Below are 23,617 nucleotides of genomic sequence, written 5' to 3'. Positions count from 1 at the left end.
GAAGTAGTAATACTTAAGAAGATGGAGATAGATGTGGAGAAATTAAAATCATATGGCTGCCGGGAGGAATGCAATATGGTACGGCTGCTTTGGAAAAAGACTTTCACAGTTCCTCAAAAAGTTAAATACTAGGAATAGAATTACTGGATCATAATGAAACATATGGCCCAAAAATTCCATTCTTAAGTGCACTCTAAGAAAGACATATCAGGGATGATCAAAATATATGATGTGTTTAAATAAAAAATTTTTATTATAGTAAAAGACACATTGCCATTAATCTCCCTCACTTTTGAACACATTTATTCCCATCATTCCTGCCACTTTCTGAAGCAATGCTGGAAGTCCTCTTTTGTGAGTCTCTTTATGAGGTGTGATTCAAAAAATGGTGAATGCTGCTGCCAAATGCCATAGAATAGAAAGGCAGGCTTACCGGACCGGGGATTTAGCTCAGTGGTTCTGGCGTAAGGTTCTGAGTTTGAGCCCCAGTACCAAAAAAATAAAAGAAAGGCAGGCTTGTAAAAACATTATAGTATGTCACTATCCACTTTATTCACCAGATCGAGTACCTTGTAACTTCTAGCTCTTCCCCCAAATCAAGATAATCATGAATGAAAAAAATTCTGAAATCAATTCAGTACATTGAGGCAGCCACAACAGCACAACTAAGCCACTCATGAAAAAGAACTTCCAGAACTGCTTCAGAAAGTGGCAGGAACGATGGGATAAAGTGTTCGAAGCCAGGAAAGTATCTTGAGGGAGATTAATGGTAATGTCTTTTTTACTGTAATTTTATTTTATTTTATTTTTTTGGTACTGGGGATCGAACTTGGGTTGTTGCACTTGCAAGGCAGGCGGCAGAACCACTGAGCTAAACTCCTGGCCCTCTACTGTAATTTAAAAAAAATTAGTTAAACATTCAGTGTGTTTTCCCATCTCACCCAGTATATCTACACCAAAACTGATACACAGTTTGGGTGCAGTAGCATGCAGCTGTAGTCTCAGCTACTTGGGTGGCTGAGGCAGGAAGATCATTTGATATGAGTTTCAGAGTAGCCTGAGCAACAGAGTAACTGCATCTCAAAAACAACAATACATGCTGGAGGCTGAGGCAAGAGGATTTCTGAGAGTTTGAGGCCAGCCTAGGCTACATAGTGAGTTCAGGCCAGCCTGAGCTACATAGTGACCCTGTTTCAGAAAAAAATAAATAAAAGTGGCAAACAAATGGTTATAGCAGCATTATTCATAATAGCCAAGAAGCAGAAACCCAATGTCCATCAACTGATAAAATGGGATGAATCTGGCCAGGCATGGTTCTGCATGCTAATTCTAGCTACTGAGGAAGAAGGGAGCTGTAGGTTCCAGGCTAGCCTGGACAACTTTGTGAGACCCTGTCTCAAAATAAAAAGTAAAAAGAACTGAGGTTGTAGCTTGTGGTAAAATGCCCCTGGGTTCTGTCTTCGGTACCATAAAACAAGTGATAGATCTATATCTTTCTGTTTTTGTATTTTTTTTTTAACTTTTTAATCTTGTGACAAGGTCTCCTTGATTGCCCAGGCTTAGCCTAAACTTGCAGTCTGCCAGTCTCCACCTCCCAGAGTGCCAAGATTACAGGCAGAACATTTCCTTAATTTAGCAATTAAAAGAACTAAAGTACTGACTCATGATGTACTCTGGAGGAACTTTGAAGACATTTTACTAAGGGGAAGAAGCCAGTCACAAAACACCAAGTATTGTATTCCTCCATTTACGCATTTCCAGAATAAGCAAATCTAGACACACAGAAAGTAGATTGCTGGTTGCTTATAAGTGGGGATATGGGATGTGAGGCATTAGTGAGTATTAGGTAGTAGGTATGGAGTTTGTTTTAGAGAAAACAGAAATGTCCTAAAATTGACTGTGGTGATGATTATACGAATCTGTGAAATAAAGTACTAAAATCCATTGAATTTTAACTTTGAATGGGTAAATTATATGATATGTGAATTATATCTCGAAGCTATTGATTGTTTAGTTGGTTGGTTGATTGAGACAGGGTATATCAGTAAGTAGTCCAGGCTGTCCTTGCCCTCACTATGTAGCCCAGGTTAGACTTCGAACTCATGATAATCCTCCTGCTTCAGCCTCCCAAGTGCTGTATAGGTATGTACTACCATACTTTGCTCAAAGCTATTTTTTTTTTCAAAGCTATTTTTAAATGATGGAGAAATCAAGTTTTTCAAGCTTGAGAGAAATTTGACAAATTTTTATGTTGTTAATAACTACTTTTTTCTGAAGTGGGCACTTATAATCCTTTTCCAGACCTTTGTCCCCTTTCCCCAATACATTCTCCAGAAAAAGCAATGGAATTTGAGAAGATTGCTAAGTTCTGATTTATATAAACTAGCCAAGAACTTTTTTTCTTTCTTTCTTTTTTCTTTTGAAATGGTCTCTCTATGCAGTTCAGACTGGCCTTGAACTCAATATGTAGCACAGGGTGGCCTTGAACTCACTATGTAGCCCACACTGGCCTCGAACTCTTGGTGATCCTGCTGCCTCAGCCTCCTGAGTGTTGGGATTATAGACATGTGCCACCACGCCCAGCTCCCATAAACTTTGATATGGTTTGCAATTGTTGGTTTTTCTTTACCAGAATACTTTAAATTACCTTTAGTTCATAGTATGCTTTTCCTTCTTGTTAGGAAGGAAACATTGGTAGATTTTTTTTATTAACTCAACTTCTGTAGGAAATAGCTATAATTATGAAGCTAAAAGTATACTTTGAGATTTTCTACAAGACAGAATACATATTTTTTATGGGGAACATTTACCACAATATGCTCTCATTCATGTCTACGTCAGTTAAAAGCTTTGAGATTTATTGAAAAAATTACCTCAGATGACTTCAGTTCTGAAACATTGGTCTCACTTTCTTATATTTAGACCTGTGAGGTGAAATTCTTCTGATTGTAAGAAGGTATTGGGTTCGGCCATATAGTATCACATAAATGTTTTTTTTGCTGTGATCTACAAAAATAAACTATGTCTTTTAAATAAAAAGTCTTGGACTTTTCATTTTAAAGCTTTGGCTAATTGGATGTCTTGAATCTGTTTTATTTCAGGGTTACCATCTATTGACCCATCAGGCAGCTCCCCATCTTCCTCTTCTGCTCCTCTGTCAAGTTTTTCCGGCATACCAGGGACAAGGGTTTTCCTGCAAGGGCCAGCTTCTGTTGGGACCCCTAGTTTCAACAGACAACATTTTTCTCCCCATCCTTGGACAAGCACTTCAAACTCATGTAGGAATTCTAGAGGAACTCTTCCCAAAAAGTCTTACTGAATAAGTTAAGCCATTTGTTTTAGGGAGAGCAAGTTGTTTTAGGGAATAGTATGTTTTAATTTTAGTAAAATATATAGTATGCAGTTACTCAAGGTTTGTAGTGTAGTCATCTCAAAAAATTGTCAGGCAGGGCCAGGGATTTAGCTCAGTGGTTTTGCCGCCTGCTGCGCAAGCGCAAGGACCTGAGTTCGATCCCTGGTACCAAAAAAAAAAAAATTGTCAGGCATTTGTACAATAGAAAACTTGAGAAGTGTCGAGCTGTTCTTCCAAACCAGAAATGTTTACATTAAGACTTGGACCATGGGCCTGGGATTTAGCTGAGTGGCACCACGCCTTTGCAAATGCAAGGTCCTGAGTTTGATCCCTGGTACTGCAAAAAAAAATTTAAAAAAAGAAAGAAAGAAAGAAAGAAAAGACTTGGACCATGAAGGGGTAATATAAGTGGTTTTACAAAAGAACCCTTTGGGGACAGTATTTGTGAAATAATTTCTCAAATCTAAAAAAAGGCTGATTCATAAATATGGTCAGTTTGATATGATTTCTCATTTATTTGTATATTTATCAATGTATTATTGCCCCTTATAAGTAAGTATTTCTTCTAACTTGCATTTCAATAGAACAGATGAAGTATTTGATTCTTTTGTTCTTTTTTTTTTTTGGTACCGGGGATCGAACTCAGGTCCTTGCGCTGCGAGGCAGGCGCCGGAACCACTGAGCTAAATCCCCAGCCCCGATTCTTTTGTTCTTTAATGGGCATCATGAGGTAATCATTTTTTACCTTTTTGACAAGGAAAAAATTACTCAAATCACCTGAGTCCAATTAAGAAACAGTGCTGTCAACTGAATTCTACAGCACTGTGCTATAACATTTAACCTTTTTTTTCCTTATGGAGAAAAAGGGCTGTAGAAAAGGGATAAAAAAGGAAAGAACTAACAAGTATAAAAGTTTTCTAAACAATAAGCTAGATATTGTACAAACAGTGCCATATTTTAATTAATTTAAAATGTTAAGTATGTTTTTGAGAAGATTATTTAGAATTAGAGTAGGTGAATGTGGTCTTTTTCCTTTCTAGCCTTGTTTAATTCAACTGGGAAAAAATTTTTAGACTATTTGCTTATACTTATTATAGGCAGAACTAGTCTAGAATGTCTATAGAAATCTTATAGTTTTATTTGAATGACCTTATAAAAAGAAATTTTTTTTACACAAGCTATGTTGTAGAGTAGATCTTTCCAACAAGGTTTCTCATAGTCCTATAGTTTTTTATATGTAATAAAACAATAGAGAAATATTTTGCCACCAGGTGACTCTCCTATTCCATCTGTTTCTTCGGGATCATCTTCACCTCTTTCAGCCACTTCTGCCCCACCAACATTGGGCCAACCAAAAGGAGGAGGCAGTGCCAGTCAGGATCGAAAGATACCTCCCCCCATTGGAACAGAGAGACTGGCCCGGATTCGGCAAGGAGGGTCTGTTGCACAAGCTCCTGTGGGTACCAGTTTCGTTGCTCCTGTTGGACACAGTGGAATCTGGTCATTTGGTGTCAATGCTGTGTCAGGTATAGTTACCTTACCCTCTCTGCAGGGATATCTCAAGTAAGTTGTGGGAGTTTGCCATCGAAACTTGGTTCTTCAGAAAAATAAAACAAAGAACTTAGTTCTTATGCTTAACACCCAATCAGGGAAGGGTGTTTATACTTTTGAGGAATTCAGTCCAGCCTCAGAATCTGGAATGTTAGTTCAGGTGATGTATAGAATTGATCTGAAATAAAAGGTTCAAATATGCTTCCTTTCCCTCTGAAGTTTTCCAGTGTAGAATGGAATAATCATTTTAGCTCTTTCAGAGAGATAAGATGTTTGGGTTTTCAGAGGACTTCATCTAATTTTCTAGGAATGTTTTTTGGCTTGTAAGACTGTGATGAGCTGGGTGTGGTGGTGTACAACAGTAAACCCAGCACTCAAGAGGCTGAGACAGGAGGATCACCTCGAATTCGAGGCCAGCCTGGGCTACATAGTGAGTTCAGGGCCAGCCTGAACTACAAAGGGAGACTCTGTCTCACAAAACAAAACAAAAAAGACTGTGATGAATATTCCTTGAAGAATCATTTTGATAAAATTTGGTATAAAGAAAGAATAAAGTGGTACTGTTTTATTGTTTTATCTAAATAAATATAAAAATCTTATTCTCAATTCTTCTTTCCAGAAGGCTTATCAGGTTGGTCACAGTCAGTGATAGGGAATCATCCAATGCATCAACAGTTATCAGACCCAAGCACATTCTCCCAACATCAGCCAATGGAGAGAGATGATTCTGGAATGGTAGCCCCCTCTAACATCTTTCACCAGCCTATCGCAAGTGGTTTTGTGGATTTTTCTAAAGTGAGTTGAAAAACATCTTTGGAACTTGTTTGACATTTTGTAGTCACATATTAAGAAGTAGTTGGTACTGAACCAGTTCTCCTTTTTGTTTCCATGACTGCCCGATCTTTTATTCAATTTCTTGGGTAGGTAATGTTGTCTTATAGTAATTTGTCCTCAAACTATCCTGAAGCTGTCCCTATCCCAGTAAAGCACCTGAGGGATTGTTGAGTTTTTTTGCTTTGTGCTCTGCTGCCATATCTTTGAGGGAGACCTCCACCGCTGTAAAAAGCTAGCTGTGACCTCTTCAGTGCCTTCTTGGCTGCCATAATGGCAGATTATGGCTGTAAGCATTTATATAGATTATTTTTTTTCTTTTCTTTTTTGGGGAGTGGAGGGTGGGGATGGGAATAGGGTTTTGCTATGTAGCCAGGCCTGGCTTCAAACTTGTGATCCTGCTGCTTCAGTCACCCAGTACTGTACTGGGATTCTAGACATGTGCCTGGCTAGATTTACCCTTTTCTTGCTATAAACTAATATTAGTGGAACTAAAATATGAGAAAGTTGAGGGTATTATATTTTCATCAAATATGGGACTTTTCCTGATGGTATCATCTTGGACTTAGTGTTTGTTTGTTTGTTTTTCTCTGTGTCTTGAAAAATGTTGCAGATGCAGAAAAACACATTTGGTCTCTCAGTACTGTACCACACTGTACTTATAGGCTCCTTGGAGTTCTTTGTTTACTTGAGTTTTTTTGCTTGTTTGTTTGGTATGGTGATCGAACTCGGACCTTGCACTTGTGAGGAAGGCAGTGGAACCACTGAGCTAAATCCCTGGCTCCCTGGAGTTCTTTGAATGAAAGGAAATTAGAGCAGTCTAAGCTGGTATTATGGACTGACTTGTTGTGTATAATCAGTTCACAATTAAATCTTTTTTCTTCTCTTTTAGGGCCTGCCAATTTCCATGTATGGAGGCACCATCATACCATCTCATCCTCAGCTTGCTGATGTTCCAGCAGGCCCACTGTTTAACGGACTTCAAGGTGCAGATCCTGCTTGGAACCCTATGATAAAAGTTATCCAAAATTCAGCTGAATGCACTGATGCCCAGCAGGTAAAATGGGCTAATACTCTTTCACTTTTCAGATTTGTTATGTTACTCTTTTAATCCTGTGGGTAGCGCAAATTCTGAGTATCAAAAGCCATGACTGACCACCTTGATCTGAATTAATATCAAGATGATGCTACTAAACATTTTATTTCATGTATGTGTATTCCTCCTAGGCAAAAACAGTGAATTGCCATTGCATTTATATATTCATTTTGTAAATGTCGAAAGATTCCTAATTAGAAATTCCAATTTTTCCTCCCCCTTTTCAGATTTGGCCTGGCACGTGGGCACCTCATATTGGAAACATGCATCTCAAATATGTCAACTAAACAGTTAGACGGTTTTACTTTTAGCCTTGTTTGAGAAACCTATGTATGACCTTGGAAGAACCCTGGGGATTTTTTTTTTTAAATGTGCCTAATTAAGAAATTTTCACTGAGGCTTAAGCAATGGAAATTTGATTGCCCATTGTATAAGAACAAATTGATTTCCTGTCCACCTGATTATGTTCTCTGGTTAGTTTAGCCATTTTTCAATTAAGATCAGATGAACTTAGTGCTTTTGGCTAAACATACCAAATGCTACTTGTATGCAGAAGAGAATTAGATGATTACATGTTTCAGCCTTTTAGGGTGGTAAATACATGTATAATTGTTTACATACTTAAAAGGAAAAAGTTGAGTAAATTTCTTGTCATATAGTGGCTCTACTTAATGTAGCCTGTATTAATGTGAAATATTTACCAGAATATTCAATAAAAAGATGAACAGTATTTAGAAGTGGGGTGTGATCCTTTCAGTGGTCATGCAGGTACTACCCAATCCACAATCATATTGAACCAGACTATTAATGCTGTATTTGTAACAAGCTTCTCACATTTTACACTTTAGAGCTCATTCTTAGACTGCCTTGAGACAGTACTTCTGTAACATGTTACCTATTTATTCTGTGTTAATATTGTTTTCTTGTTGTCTTCTCATTTTACACGTGAGAAACTTTAAGCCTTGGCAATTATCTTATCTGCCTTTAGCAGATATGCTACTGTTAGGTTTCACTCCTATGGGTCATGAGTATGTTGATAAGAACTTTTGGGTTGGGGATACAGTTCAGTGATAGAGCACTTGCCTAATATGTTTAAGGCCTGGTTCAATCCCAAGCTCTGCAAATGGAAAAAAAGAAAAAAAAGATAAAAGAAAAAAATCTTTTGTATTTAAATCAGTTAATTCTGAACAAATTTAAGGACACTAAAATCATAGCTTCAGGTTCTTTTTGTGATTCCTGACTTTTTTTTTAATATCTAAAAGATGTATTTGGTTAAAGGCATTTTAAGTTTTGAATTGGGACATAAGGGCATGACTCCTGTTATTCTGTTGTATTGTTGAATCTTCTTAGTAATGTTTATAAATATGTGACTAATTCTGGGCTTAGTTCCATGGCCCCAAGTATGAAAAGCCCATATGTTTAACAGCTAACCACAGGAACACTGGAATGGGTTGGCCAAACAAAGGGTATGCCAAGAAGCTGATGCAATAGAGAAGGAAAAACTATCTCACTGAAAGTATAGTCATCAACCTCTTTGTATTTTAATATAGTTGAATTTCATGGTCTTATGTACAGACGATATTAAAGTAGAAAATAAGAGGCCCGGGGATTTAGCTCAGTGGTTCCACCGCCTGCCTCGCAAGCTAAGGACCCGAGTTCAATCCCCAGTACAAAAGAAAAGAAAAGAAGAAAAGGTTTGAGGCCAAAAGAAGGCAAAGAAGGATGTAAAAAACAAAAGAGTAGCTAGGGACAGAACTGTACAAGCAGCACTTTTCTACTCTCATACCGACAAGAATTCTTAACTTTCTCTGTCCAGCACCAGATCAGACATACTATGTTTGTTCTCTGTTAGACAAAGATTCCTTAAACTTTTGGGGGGGGGGGGGGGGTACTGGGGATCGAACTTAGGACCTTCTGCTTTTGAGGCAGGTGTGGTGCCACTGAGCTAAATCCCTGGCCCATTAAACTGATTTCTTGTTTTCTATTTTTAATGGAAAGTATCACTGGTGTTGAATTTGTAGTGGTTAATAACCACATTAAATATTCTCAAGAGGCTCCCTGACCCCTGAGGGGAATAAAGACACTTTGGATCACACCTACATGTCTATATTTCCACTTACAAGTCACAGAAATAATCACTTAAAATTAGTGAAATGAATGAAACTATCCTTGAAATATATGGTGGTGAGTGGTAATATTAGGTAAATATCTCAGAGGGACAAAAGGGTAAGTATAATTCTGTCATAAATATAATATGTTTGAATTGTCTGAATGAACCCTTAAATCTATATTCTGTGCTCAGAGGGCAACAGAACAAGAAACTTTACCTCACATCGGGAATTAGAATCCATAAAAAAAAAGGAGGGAGAAACCCCTAGGAGAATTAGACAGAAAGAAGAGTTGTACAGTGGAAGCAGGTCTTTAGGGTACCCTCCTCCTTTCCCTCTTACGAGTACTACCTTCCTTTCTTTCCATTTGGATTCTGTTAGCCTACTCCCAATCCCATTTCGCCTGCTATAATCTCTTCTTCCTCTCCCTGCCTCTTCCTGGCATTACTTTACTGCTATTTTACCAACCTGAATTCAATTGGATAAAACCTAGCTCAGGTAAGAACTTAATTACTTTCAAAATATACAGGGGTTACAGGGGTGGGGGAGGCAAAATGGGTGGAACAAGAGTCAGAAGCCTAAATTTTATTTTCATTTCTTCCACTTGAAGCTATGTGATTTTAGGCAATTCATTTTACCCTTCTGGGCTTCACTTAAAAGAATCTTCTAGTTCTAACAAATTTTCTTCTTTTTTCTTATGAATGAGGATTTAAGGTATGGTACTAGAAACCATTAGATTGTTTACAGTGCTATGGTTTGATTCTGATATGGAATCAAAAGCCTGCTATTTTGGGAACCAGAATTGATTTTGAGATTTTAGTGGAGGCAGAAGAAAACCATGTACGTCTTTAGTGAGTCCTCGAGTCATTAAGAAACAGCCTGCCAAGGCACAGGTCAGACTCCCTGAGAGTAAGAATCCTTTCAAGGAATAAAACTATCATCAAGTTTTCTGGATCCGCTGTTTAAGGTAGTCCTCTATGTAATAAAATTCCACCACCAATAAAATTACTGATGTTTTAAGATCCTTTAAACCTGTTGTGGCTACAGTGTGCTGACTTGCCCTTTTATAGGCCAGTCTGCTTTCTTCAGTCCCTGCTCTCAAAGGGGAAATCCCATCACCTCAGCTAACCAGACCGAAGAAGAAAGTTGGACAACCAATGGTGACGTCTCCTAACCAGAGGTAAGAAATCACAGGACTTGGAACTACAGTTTCAATCTGTTTGTGTAGATTCTGGCCAAATCCTCCTCCTGATCCCCAGACTAGTGTACAAGGGGACCATCCTTAATTTGATTTATCTTGTATAAGGGGAAAATCAGGTCATATGATAGTTTCAAGTCAAGTAGAGAATGGCTCTGTCCCACTGTTGAAGACCTTTGGACCACAATGTCAACCCAGGAAGAGGCAAACAAGAGGAAAACAGCTTCTGAACATCTCGTTCCCTGTCTAGTGAGAAGCTCTTCTACTAAGAAGTACAGTTGGTCTGACGTCTTCCCAGTGAACCCTGTCCTAGAGTGAGGGACTCTGATAGCACTACTACATTTTTTATTCACCCTCAATGATTTGTCATTTGCCAAGAGGCAGGTATCTTTACCTCCACTCCTGTAGGAAATGAATGAGAAAAAAGGTCGTGTTAAGTGTCAAAATCTTCAGTGTGCTAAGAGTACCTTCAACAGAGGACATAAGCCTGGACTTTGTGGCCTATTTTGGAAAAGAAGAGAGTGAATCAGATGATCTGACTCCTAAACTATTTTGTGACTCCTTTTCACTTGTTTTATCTTGATGGTTTGTGAGTCCAAAGCAATTTGCCTGGTGATAGAGATGAAGCAAGGCTAGGCATAGATACTATTTTTAAGCTTCCTTATATAATGAGTATTTAATGTAAACTCTGATCTAAACTCATTCTTTTCATCCACGTTGCATGGAAGATGAGTCTGGCTTTCTCTCTAAAGTAAACTACCTATTTTCTAGTTCCTTGGCTCTTATACACTATACTTCCAGAAAAGTTGGCTGCAAGCAGTATTCATTATAGTAGTAACAATAGTAATTGCTACTGTTGTTTTGTAATAGAGACTCTTAGAAGAAGGCCTTACTCCCACATAGATCCTTCTTAAAAACCACCTACATGTATTTCTTACTGCTCTTTCTGGGTCTATTTTAGTGAATCCTTTTCCTTCAGTAAATGTGGATGTGCTCAGGCCTCTTCTTACACTGTACCTTCTCCCCAGGTGATCTCATCCCATACTCTTGGATTTTATTCCATTCAAATCTGAAGCACTAGCCTAGAGTTCTCCCCCTGAACTTCAGCCCAGTATATCTAGCTCTTTACTGTACTCATCTGGACATTCCACACCCATTATTCAGTCCCCAGTATGATATGCCCTTCTTCTTGTCTTCCCTATTAGTTTTCTAAACAAATTTTGGCAGTACTGTGAACCGAGGGCCTTGAGCATGCTAAACAAGCCACTAAGCGTGGCATAGGTTTAAAATGCCACCACTGTTCTAGTATATCTCCATTTCCCTCACCCCACTCTTAATAAATCACTTTGTCATTCTCCTCTGTACCTGACTCATCCACTTACCTCTCTCCCTGTAGCCACTGTGCTTTTCCCATATCCCCCACTCCCTATCTCATCAGACTACTTCCTCACCTTGCTTAAAAGCTGAGTTATCAGAGGACTCTCCATCTGGTCCCAGTCCTTACCCTCCAGCATTGTTAATACACTTTATTTAGGCACACACCATTTTGTAAGAGGCTTAAATATCTTTTTTTGGAACAATAAGATATACATACCCTTGCTACCCGAAATGTGATTCTGAGGATGACCTGCATTACCAGGGATTATATTTAAAAATCCTGCATCTCCCCAGACCCGCTGCATCAGAATTATCATTTTAACAAGATCTCAAAGAAATTCACACGCACATTAAAGTTTGAGAAGCACTGATTCATAAAATATTCTATTTTTGTTTAAATGATCAAGAAAATCAGAGCAAAGGGAAAAATCTGATAAAGCCAGACCTGAGGCTATATTGATAAATACATGCATGCGGGCAGGTGGTCTATATTTAATTTGGATGGGGGGGGGCTGCTGATTTTGAGGAAGCCACAGAGGACAACTAGATGAAATCAAGATTTTCAGTGTCTTATAGATACTAGATTTAGTAGTTAATTCTCCCACTCTCCCTTGCCTGTCATACCATTGAGCCCACATTAAAAAAAAAAAGGTGATACTTTCTGACCTTCCTTTCTACAAAGGACCAACTCTCCTTAACAAACCTGCCCTTCCTTAGTTAGCTATGGCAGAGCAAAGGGCAAACCTGTAGCCAGGCATGGGGTGGCGCACACCTGCAATCCCAGCACTCAGGAGACTGAAGCAAGATCGCTGTGAGTTCAAGGCCAGCCTGAACTACATAAACAACAACAACAACAAAAACCAACCAAACAAAAAAACTGGACAGACCTCCACCCGCTACACTCTTATGTCTCAGCTGCAGCCTCTTCTGTCCCTCAGCTTTTAATCATCCTTTAATTAGTCCAAGTATCTCTTCTTCAGAAGTCTCCACTCTGTGACCTTCTGGGTGTGCTCAAGGTCATCAAAGTACTTTTCATCCTGTATTGGAACTGTGTATTTATTACGATGCTAGAGAGTGATGGGGATCGAGCACAGGGTCTCGGACATGCTAAGCAAGCGCTCTACTGCTGAGCTACATTCCCAGACCCAGTTGTTGTTATAGGAGGCAGTATACGCTGACCTCAAGGGTTCAGGCTCTCCAGATAACGCTGAATCCCAGCTTCTCCCGCTCCTACAAGACGTGGGACTTGGAGGCAGGGGATTTAGCTCAGTGGTTCCGTTGCCTGCCTCACAAGCGCAAGGACCGGAGTTCGATCCCCGGTACCAAAAAAAAAACAAAAGATACAGGACTTGGAAGCAGAGACTTACCTCTAGGCTTATTTGCTTCGTTGTTGAGTGACTTTTATAGTGCTTAAGTGTACCGAACTGTTGAAGGAATGGGTGAATTAATACAGCGCAGCAAGGTCGGATGTCCCAGCACCAAGGTGTAAACAGTAACCAGCCGAGCTGCTGCAGCAGCCAGAGGCAGATTATCAAGTGTTGGCCCAGGAAGATCTGAAATACGAAGGCAGGTTCACAGCTTGGGACCTTTTCCCTGCTTTTCCGCGGACCAGGGGCTGGCTTGGTAGCGAGTAGGCGGGAACCTCGTATTGAGTGACAGCGGTTGACCCGCCCCGGGCGTGACGTCGTCCTAGTGTTGCCTGCAGCTGCACGTGGTCGACTGGGTCCGCCTGAGACTCGGAGCAGCGTCCGGTCTACAGCACCAGCTGGTTGCTTTCCTGCTGCTGTCTCGCAATGTCCACGTCCACGAGCTGCCCTATTCCCGGGGGCCGGGACCGGCTGCCTGACTGCTACAGCACCACGCCAGGGGGCACGCTATACGCCACAACCCCCGGAGGTCAGCGTGCTGGGGCCGGGTCGGGGTCTGCAAAGTGCAGGCAAAGGAACGCGCACGTGTGCTTGGTGTTGCTGGGTGGGGGTGGAGAGGTGTGAGCCTTGGACTAGTCTTCAGGCCCCTCTGCAGGTTGTGGCTTTGGAGAGAGTATCCGAAGCCTAAATTAAGTTCCCCAAAACCTGAAAGTGATGCAACAGCGCCTTGAGCCTACCTTCCGGGTGACTCTAGCCTTTAATTCCTTACAGTGGCCTGGGCTCAGAACGCCTTGCATATGCTTGTTCTCCCTACTCTATTGTTTTGGGAGTAGGAGCCAAGGCCCCAACGGAACAGTCAGTGCCCTCTGGAAGTCCAAGTCTCGTGAAGCAGTTTGAACAGCTGGGGGAAGGGGGCTTTGGGTGTGTGTGGCCGCCTGGTGGCTGTTTGGTTGAGCCAGCAGCCTAGGATCTGGGGGTGCTGGGCTCCTGACCCAGGTTCCTGCCACGTGGGCAGAGGGAGGGGCCCTTTGAGGACACTATGCTGGCCAAGTTTCTCTTAGGCTAGGCTGAGTGAGGTTTATAGGACTTGGGAGGGGTCAGAATAAGAACTGTGTGTCCCAGCGTTTCCCCGATGAACGGGCACAGCCCCCCCCCCCCAAGAGATAAGAGCTTAGGAGGCAGCACTGCATAAAAGGCTTCACAACTATTTGGCTTTCTGATCTGAGGGTGGACAGCAAGGCCTCACCTTGTGACCCAAAGCAAGGAAACTCTAGAACATTAGAGGAGTTTAGTGCTCCTCTAAGAAACAAGACCTGAAACTGCTGCTGCCTGGACTAGCTGCAGTGCCCCACCTGCTTTATGGTGCTTAGACACCTTGGTTAGGCCTGGAATTCTGTCAGATCCTTGTTAAGGTCCTGGCTGGGCTGCAGAGCAAATGTCCTTTGAAACACAGGCAGATGTGACACGCGACCTAACTGCCAGCCCCCAAAAGGCTGTCTGGGACCCTAGTCACCTGTGTATCATATTGACTCTTACATCAGCCCCTACCACTCAACAGGCACCAGGATCATCTACGACAGAAAGTTCCTGCTGGAGTGCAAGAACTCACCCATTGCCCGGACACCCCCCTGCTGCCTCCCTCAGATTCCCGGGGTCACAACTCCAACTGCCCCACCCTCCAAGCTGGAGTTGCTGAAGGAGCAGAAGGAGACAGAGGAAGAGATACCCGGTAAGGAAGGCAAGAACTAAAATTAAGAAATGCCCGGCCCTTGAGTTTAAATGCCCTTGTAGAGTGGGAGCTCAGTTCTAGGAGGGGTTTCTGCCCAGATGCTGGGCCTGCAGACCCTCAGTCCAGCGACTAGTCTTGCCTTTTCTCTCTCCAGATGATGCACAATTTGAAATGGACATCTAACCCAGTACAGATGACCCCGTGTGGAGTTATAGAGGGATCCCTCATGCCGCTGCTGCCACCACCTCACTTCTTCCTGGGGTATTCAAAAGCCAGCTGGCCTCATCTAATCTGGAAAGGGGTGACTTGTTGATTCTGGGCCTCCTTTAGTTCTGAGGCAGCTAGACCAGGTATGGCAGCAGGCAACTTGCCAGGCCCTCAGCTCTTTCTCTTTGGTCTGTGAGTACTCATCCCAACCCCCAGCCCTCTATGCTCAGGGCTGGGACTGGGGGATAGTGTTGTCACTTTTGGGCTGCTTAGTAAACATTCAAAGAAATGTCTTGGCTCCACTGTTCTCCATGTTGATTTTACCTCAGCGACAAAGTTGAGGGCCCCAGCAGGCCTAGTTAAGAGGCCCCAGATCTGTTCCCAGTTCCCACTGGGCCCACTTCCAGCAGCAATTACGGCCTGAGGCAGGATATAGGAGTTGCCAGCCCATAAACAGCAGTAGCCTGCCCTTCCAGCTGCTGTTCCTGTCTTTAGAGGAAGAAACCTTCCCAGAACTAGGTCTCCCCAGCTAGGCCTCCCTTGTGTCCCCTCTTCTATTCTTTTTTTTTTTTGGTACCGGGGACCGAACTCAGGTCCTTGCGTTTGCAAGGCAGGCAACAGAACCACTGAGCTAAATCCCCGGCCCCTCTTCTATCCTTAAGCCAGACTCCTAGAAGAGAGGTTTTGTCCTAGCCTATAGCCATCCTGTCTCTCCCTTTGGCTTTTCGGCCTCTTTCCTGTAGGTACCAATTCCCATTCCAACACTGAAAAGCTTATAGCTTTCCTTCACACAGCATATCTACCATGACCACCCCGTGCCAGGCTGTGTTCACAGAGGGTTGAGACATTAGGGCCCACACTGACACTCAAAATTAGCAGCTTGCTTGGTGAGTCAGATAAATCATGATTCCAAATCGCAGTAATGTAGTATTTTTTCTCCTTCAATTTATACAGCAGACATCCCACTCTTAAGTTTAATCTCTAGCATCTAAATACCTCAAAGATGATACAGTGCAAAAAAGTCTTGGCTGGATGTGCTGGCACATGCCTGTAATCCCAGTACTCAGGAGGCTGAGGCAGGAAGATCACTTGAGTTTGAGGCCAGCTTGGGGTACATAGTGAATTCAAGGCCAGCCTGAATTACATAGTGAGACCCTGTCTCAAAAGACAAAACAAAAATCAAAAGGAGTCTACTTTTCTTGAGGGAAGTCTCCCTGTGCTATTTGAATCTATTCTCATGCTAAGAAATCATCCAAAAAGATGGGTGTTCCACATAGCAACAAATGTGCTCTTCAGTTTTAATTCTGGGAAAAGTTGCAGGCAGCAATCTGGCCAAGCCCAGCAAAGCTTCACAATGAATGGAGAAGGAAGAATAGAAATTCATAGGGTATGGGACAGTTAATATCAGAAGGAACCAGTTTGGCATAGGAAAGGCTCTTATTTCCTCCCCAGTGTCTACCATTGAGATGCTTTTTATTGAAATGCATATGTTATAGGTAACAAGTGACCTCCTTGTAGTCGATGCCCAATGGGACAGTCTCTCTGGTGGTAAAAGGGAGCCAAGTCAGAGAAGACCTCCCACACCAAGGCCTGGCAGATGGTGTGAGTCTGGGGAACCTCCAGGATTATAGAGCCTCTTGAAAGCTTGGTATGGTCCGGTTCTCAACTGCCGCTTCAGATTTCTCTTCATTGGTTTCTTTCTTGGAAGACATACTCCTTTTTTCTGCAATTAATCTTTTAACTCCCACCATCCACTGACTGACCTCAGTCACGTGGTCAACCATGAGCGAGCGGTGGATGTCATCTGCTGCATCCCACTGATGGCTTGAAAGCTCTGAGGAGAAAGAACTTGAGCAAGCAGACTGGGATAAGAAGTAGTAGCTTCCATGCTTCTCCTCCCCAAAAAGTCAGAGTTGCAGAGCTTGTTCAGCTCAGCCAACTATGGCAGTACAAGGGACTTCTAACATATTAAGAAACCCACTCATACCTTGCACCAGTAGTGCCATCCTCTTCTTTACAGGAGTTGACAACTTTCCTCCTGTCCACTGTTCCTGAAGCAGTGCCAGGCGTCGGCCGATGTCATCACATACCTGTTTCTGAGAGACAAGCCCCCTTCACTCAAGTGCTGCCAGCCCAGCAGGGAGATGGGAAGTCAGCACCTCTCAGGAAGCACCTACTTTCTCTGGCCTGGATCTCTATGCAGCTCTGATTCTTTTTTTTTTTTTGTACTGGAGATCAAACTCTGGTCCTTGCGCTTGCGCAGCAGGCAGCAGAACCACTGAGCTAAATCCCCGGCCCAGAGCTCTGATTCTTTACACAAAGGTTAGAGGCCCCCACTGAGAATATGGATCTCCCCCCAAGAAAAAGTACAGATATGGCTAGAATTTTTAAATCTCAGAGACTTCTTAGAAGCTCATAGTGGTACTTTGCAAACAAAGAAACTTAAGAATCAATCAAAAAGGTAAAATTACCATGCTATTTCCCCTTTCCTTTATTCCTTGCCTGCAAAGAACTTAGAAAAACACTAGGTAGAAGATTGCTCCCTCCCTCACTGAGCACAATATAAATTCTCTGAGCACAAAATTAGCAATGTGTGCTCTGAATGACCTGGAAGGAACAGAAAATCAAGCTGCTATTTTTACTAATGGGTGTTAAGTTCAACTCTTAATCCCATAAGCCTCTATGACTGACTGACAAGTTTTGTGAACCCTCTTGAAATTCTGCGTTCACTTTCTTGGGAAAGCCTTAGCAGATTCTGAAGGGGCCCATAACTAAAAGAATTAAGAGCCATTGCCCAAAGGGTCTCCCTTTGGGAGCCATAGCTGCATTTGGCTGTGAATAGGAGGATTCCTTTCCACCCCTGGAGTGCCAGGGCTTACCCTTGTATGACCACGGCAATCCTCCAATGCTTGCTCCAAAGGTCTCAGCACATCCTCTATTAAAGCCTCAGACTCAAAGGCTGGAAAACCCATGGGTTCCACACTGTGGGCAGGAGAGCTCCCCACAGGTAGGAGTCTGGGAGCATTACTTGAAGGGGGTGGAGGCCCCATTGGAGGAGGCCCAGAAGTCTCTGAGGCAGCAACTGAAAAGGTAAAGCAGAATCAAGCAATATGGCTTAAATAGATAAATAATTCTAAACTCACCTCTTCTAAGCAAGACTACTCTACGGGACAACTCATTTCATTCAAAAATGTGTATAAAAGCTGTGTATGGTGATGCAGACCTATAATTCCAACTATTTAGAAGGCTAAGGGAGGGTGATCACTAGTTCAAGGAGAGCCTGGGCAACTTAGCAAGGTCCCCCACCCCTCACCCAAAAAAAACCTGGGTATGTAGCTAAGGGGTAGAGTGCTTGTCTGGCATACCAGAGGTCCTGGGTTCAACCCCTAGTATGGCGGTGGGGGTGGGCGGCAGGTATGGCACCACATGCTTATAGTCCCAGTATTTTAGGAGACTGTGGAGAAGGATCACAAATTTAAGCCCAGCCTGGGCAACTCAGTGATTAGCAAGATCCAGTCACAAACTAAAAAATAAAAGGGGCTGGGATATTGCTCAGTGTGAAAACCTTGGGTTCAATCCCAAGTTCTGCAAAAGAAAAAAAATAATGTATAGTATATAGTCCCTATTATACACAATTTTCCAGGTACCAAAAATAAAAAATAAACCAAACAGACTTGGTTCCTGACCACAAGAACTTAAAATTGTAGAGGGAAAGGAGAAAAACACAAGAAAATTACCAAATTGGGCCGAGGATTTAGCTCAGTGGTTTCACTGCCTGCTGCGCAAGCCCAAAGACCTGAGTTCGATCCCCAGTACCAAAAAAAAAGAACAAAGAAAATTACCAAATTATGTGCTACAAAGAGATTATGTGATAAAGAGGAATAGGGGGACCTACCTAAACTGTTCAAGGAAAGCCTTCTAAGCTTATCTCAGCTCAAGTGATCTGTGATCTCCAACAAGTTACTTACAACCTCTAAACTTGGGTTCCTCTAAAATGGGGGTATTATATGTAGTTATGACACTTTGCAGGATTAAGATAACATAAATATAGGTAGGTACAGCTACTAGATTAGTGTGTAGGAAAAAGTACTCAAAAGTTAGCAGTTTTTATTAAGTTGAGAATTAAGGGATACAATAAATGCAGCTATGAAGAGTTGAAAGTACTGTGTAGAGGTAAGAGCAATGCTCAAAAGACAGGAACAATCTTGTTCAAGGGAAGAAACAAGGCTGCTGGGGCTGGAAATTATTAGCACTGAAGAAAGTAATATGAGCTGTTAAAGGAGAGATTAAGCACAGGGTCCAGATCCTGAGTTGTTTGGTCCTGAGCCACACAGTCCTGAGAAGCTTACCACAGGTTTACAGAAGCAAGGAGTAATATGACCAGACTTTTTCAGATGGATGCTCTATGAAAAACTAGTGAAAACAGATAAAGAATGGAGGCAGGCACAGCAGTTGGTTAATGGAGTACTCCAGGAAAGAATGCTGGCATGGACTAAGGTGAAGAAGGAGGGGAAATGGAGTTGTCTGAGATTTTATGTAAGAGGAGGTGCCAACAGGACATGGTGGTTGGGGTGAGGGAGAGAAGTCGAGATGATTTGGTTTCTGATTTCACTGACTGCGAAAGACTGGAGGAGGAAAGCCCAAAACTTACTTTTAGGCATCATCATCCACAAGGATAATTAATGCATCTAATAATTTGGCCTCTGGGTTACCTGACTACTGTATTTTTCTATGATCACTCTGCCCCACCTTTTTATTCACCTTTGTTTTGCTCACAGTACTGTACTGACCTCTAAAATTGAATCACCCCTTCCTTCCACCCTTCCAGCTCAATTGTTCAAATTTTGTGGGGAATTAAAAATCACTCCCTTATACTTTCTCTTTTTGAGACAGGGTCTTGCTGTGTAGTTCAGGCTGGCCTGGAACTGTGTAACACAGTCTGGCCTCAGACTTGCTGTGATTGTCCTGCCGCAACCTCTTGAGTGCTGGGATTACAGGCATGCATCACCACAACAGCTCCCTTATAAACACTCTTTTCTCTCCCTCTCTCCTCTTATTAAGCCATTCTACTAGTTAAACCAGGTGCTTGAGGTGCCCAACACTGCCTCATTTTCCCATCTCAACTATTTTTTCATCTTTTCTTTTCTCTACTGTCTTTCCACATATGACACTGCCTCATGTTTCATTGAGAAAATGTAGGTCCTCAAACAGGAACTCTCTCATCTTGCCACACTGATTCTACTAACCTACCTACATCTGTGGCCTGTTATAGATGAAAAGTTCCTGCTCTTATCAAAAGCTATCTCACCAGCTGTAGTCTATAACCCAGCTTCTCAAGTCTTCTTTAGGCTCCCTCCTGCAATTATTCCTTTTCTCTTGCAACATCAGTTCTAGTTCTCTACTGAATTATTCAGCATATAAACATGCTGTAGTATATAAAGTACTGCCCTCCCTTATTTCACCAACCCTCCCTTATTCCACATTATTCCAGTCAGATACTCAAGAGAATTTCTTGAATAAATTGTCTATAATTACTCTATATTTTTCATATTCTCTTTAGCCCATTCCAGCTGTTTGTTTTAACCAAATCCAGAGACTGCTATTGTTAAGGTAACCTGTGATTGCAATGTTTGCCAAATTTAATGATCCCTTAATCTTGCTTGACCTCCCTGCAATATTCTTCACTCTTGACTAATTTTTACTCTCTCATATTCTTCTTTGGCTATTTCTCAGTATTCTTTGCTGATTCCTTCTCTACACAACCTTGAAATGCTGGAAAGCCCTATTTTTCATCTTTCCTTCCTTTTGGTACTCTTTTTACATCTGACACTGTTTCACGTTTCACTGAGAAAATATAGGTCATCAAAAAGGAACTCTCATCTTCCCACCACCAGTTCTACTAACTGACGGAGATCTGTGGCTACCTTGTCTTGGCTTCTCTAGGCCTCTATCCACACTTTTATATAACCTTATTCAAGCCTGTGACACCAAATATCCATATGAGTACAACTATTTCTCTAACTCTAGCCTAGACTTCTGCCAAAAATAGCAGCCCAAACTAAACATGATCCAAACCAAAAGCCTGTTTCCCCCCGCTAGAAAAATCCTTTGTCCCCCAATCTTCTCGTATCAGAAAAAAAATGATTCGTCCTCTATCATTCCTTTCTCCATAACATCCATCATCCCATTCCTACCACCCTTATTACTACTATCCTTGTCAATCATTAAATCTTGCCTGTAATATCGTAATTTCTAGATTTATCTTTCCATTTCTTCTCAAAAATCTTGTTTTCTGCACAGTACAGTGATGTTTTTTCCAGTGCTAGAAATCAAACATGGCCTCACACATACTAAGCAAGGATCTTACTACTGAGTTACAACCTACCCCCCACAGTGATTCTTCAAAGATGTAAATCAGTCAGTGGTTCTTAAAGTGGGGAGGTTTTGCCCCTGGGACTGTCTGGCCACAACTGGGTGGGTGCTACTGCCATCTACTAAGTAGAGATAGGGTTTCTGCCAAAGAACCTACAGTGCAAAAACAGTCCCCCAAACGAACAATCTAGACCTATATAACAGTGCTGAGGTTAAAAACTGCCCTATATCAGTCATGACTAACCTTTTAGAGCTTTCAGTGATACAAAAAGCCCACTGCAGCACAACAGGCCATAGGTTTCCCACCACTACCCTATATCATTCCTCTGTAGTGGAAAAGGATGCAGGCATGCTGAAAAGAATGAAACCTGAGCCCCTCTGGGAGGACCACAGCTCACTTACTGGTCGCCTTACTTTAACTTTTCAGTGCCTTCCAGCTTTAAATAAATTAAAGTACAAACTTTGTATCCTGGGAGATCCTCAGCCCTTTTGTTTTTTGAGACAGGGTCTTGCTATTAATTCAAGCTGTCCTTGAACTCACCATGTAGCCCAGGATGGCCTCAAACTCACAATGATCCTCCTGCCTCAGCCTCCCCTAGTGCCAGGGTTACAGATGTGTGCCACCACGGCTGGCCATCCCCAGCCCTTTAAAAATTTTTATTGTGAGACAGGGTTTCAGAGTCATCCAGTTACCCAGGCCAGGTTCAAACTTGCGATCATCCTACCTCAGCCTTCTCAGAGTGCTGGGATTTTTTTTTTGTTTTTTTTCGTACTGGGGATCAAACTCAAGACCTTGCGCTGTGAGGCAGGCGCCGGAACCACTGAGCTAAATCCCCCGCCCAAAGTGCTGAGATTTTTGTATGACTAATCTCAAATGTCAGCCCCTCAGCTAACTTAGTTACCTAGTAACATCACCCTGTTTTATTTTTTTACAAGGCCTTACCACCAACTCATCCATCTTCAACACTACAGAATACACCGTGAAAACAGAGACCATTTGTCTTTCTCACTGTTGTTTAGTTTGCCCTCCTAGTAAGTGCTTAGTAAAAAATACTGACTGAATGACACGTTAAGTATGAGGTGCATATTATATACCCAAGTGAAGACAAAGTAGATACAGTATGCCACTATGGGGTTCTGGAAAGAGGTCTAGGTTGGAAAAAAAATTTCAAAGTAACGAAAATAATTTGAGAATAGTCTCACTATCACCTAGGATGAAAACATGGGTTGGGGGGGGGGTTGTGGTTTTTTTTTGGTACCGGGGATCGAACTCGGGACTTTGCGCTCGCAAAGCAGGCGGCAGAACCGCTGAGCTAAACCCCCTGCCAACATGGGCTATTTTTTAAAATCAAAATTCGTAGCAGAAGGAAAACTCGGAAAAGCGCCTGCCCAACCCCCTTCCTGGGGTCCCAAACTCTCCTTATGGAATCCTGGAAGGTGGAAAACAGACCCAGGGACAGGTTGACTCTGGAACCGCCCATTCTCTGCGGCTCTCTGCGCGCAGGGACCCCACGCACCTCTAGGGGATCCATCCTGCGGGGCGGCGACCCTCTTAGTGAGCGGCGTGCGCTTGGGTCCGCCAGTCTGGGTCTGCAGCCCGTAAGAGAACTGCGGCGGGTCGTTCCAGCCGCGCTCCTTGTTGCCTGCGGAGACGAGGGGAAATGTGAAGCGAGACTGGGAATCAGCCAAAGGTTGTACTGGGTTTCGGGGAGACAAACGGTGCGCCCCAACCCCGCTGGCCGCGCTCTCACCTGGCTTCACGTACAGCTCCGCCATCTCCACTTCCGCACCGCCAGCGGAGCAGCACGTCACTTCCGGGGCGGCCGCTCTGCGCTCCAGTCTGGGTCGGCGGCTCGGGGCCCCTGAGGTGGAGCAGTGCTTCGCAGCCGCCGCCTTAAAAACTCGGCACCACCTCCCTATGGGACTAGATAACTTCTTCAGCTAAAGATCCACGGGGTCCTGATCACAAGGCACCATGTATGTTTTTCCAAGGGGCCGGCGCTGCCAGAGTCCTAGTCTTCTCTGAGTCCAATCTCTCCCACTTGTCCTAAGGTGCAAGTTAAAGCCAAAAAGCTCCTACCCCATGTGTGCTCCTCTGTGATCTAGCGAACCCCGACTTCTAGAGCCACACTTCTGTCCACTGCTCTGTAGGCTCACTAACTAGCTCATCTTCCTTCAATAGATGTCAGCTCTTCAAGTCTTCTGTAATGCCTTAGGCCACGTTTAAGGGTCACCCAAGCTCCCACCACCTTTTGAGACTATTTGTCCTACATATCTTCTATCTTGTTTGACTCTTGTGCATCTTCTCTCAAATAGTCTCAAGGTGGGACCCTGACCCCAATACCTAGTTTAATGCCTCACACAGAGACCTCAGAAATTTTGAAGGAATGAGGTCAGACTCTCACATCCACGCCCTCATGTGACTACAG

General features: G+C 42.7%; 3 protein-coding genes across 5 annotated transcripts in view; 2 read left to right on the top strand and 1 right to left on the bottom strand.

Annotated features, from left to right (window-relative positions):
* Nucleotides 1-7,560, top strand: part of Ankhd1 (ankyrin repeat and KH domain containing 1) — a 135,312-nt gene extending 127,752 nt beyond the window's left edge. Inside the window, exons 30-34 of one of the 3 annotated variants that reach the window (XM_004841880.4) lie at nucleotides 3,102-3,278; nucleotides 4,675-4,878; nucleotides 5,523-5,698; nucleotides 6,627-6,791; nucleotides 7,058-7,560. In XM_004841880.4, the coding sequence (XP_004841937.2) occupies nucleotides 3,102-3,278; nucleotides 4,675-4,878; nucleotides 5,523-5,698; nucleotides 6,627-6,791; nucleotides 7,058-7,117 (782 nt within the window). In that variant the 3' untranslated portion in view covers nucleotides 7,118-7,560. Of the gene's footprint in view, nucleotides 1-3,101; nucleotides 3,279-4,623; nucleotides 4,879-5,522; nucleotides 5,699-6,626; nucleotides 6,792-7,057 lie in introns of all 3 variants that reach the window. The other 2 variants (XM_087180781.1, XM_004841878.4) reach the window with 2 other exon arrangements.
* A 2,597-nt stretch (nucleotides 7,561-10,157) lies between these two features.
* Eif4ebp3 (eukaryotic translation initiation factor 4E binding protein 3) lies at nucleotides 10,158-15,105 on the top strand. The gene is made up of 3 exons (XM_087180786.1): nucleotides 10,158-13,409; nucleotides 14,439-14,609; nucleotides 14,764-15,105. The coding sequence occupies exons 1-3, from the start codon at nucleotides 13,307-13,309 to the stop codon at nucleotides 14,790-14,792; spliced, it is 303 nt and encodes a 100-aa protein (XP_087036912.1). The 5' UTR covers nucleotides 10,158-13,306; the 3' UTR covers nucleotides 14,793-15,105.
* A 978-nt stretch (nucleotides 15,106-16,083) lies between these two features.
* Nucleotides 16,084-23,497, bottom strand: Sra1 (steroid receptor RNA activator 1). Its single transcript, XM_013071153.3, is given in 6 exon segments — nucleotides 16,084-16,470; nucleotides 16,472-16,650; nucleotides 16,804-16,912; nucleotides 17,696-17,898; nucleotides 22,706-22,831; nucleotides 22,940-23,497. Coding segments are annotated over 6 exon segments (732 nt in total). The 5' UTR covers nucleotides 22,965-23,497; the 3' UTR covers nucleotides 16,084-16,380.
* Nucleotides 23,498-23,617: the final 120 nt, after the last annotated feature.

Source organism: Heterocephalus glaber, unplaced genomic scaffold (genome assembly GCF_053883595.1).
Source record: "Heterocephalus glaber isolate CG9 unplaced genomic scaffold, H.glaber_assembly_v1.0 deba00001465, whole genome shotgun sequence".
Taxonomy (NCBI): domain Eukaryota; kingdom Metazoa; phylum Chordata; class Mammalia; order Rodentia; family Bathyergidae; genus Heterocephalus; species Heterocephalus glaber.
Note: the sequence above shows the minus strand (reverse complement) of the source record. Positions and strands in the feature narration are given on the sequence as shown.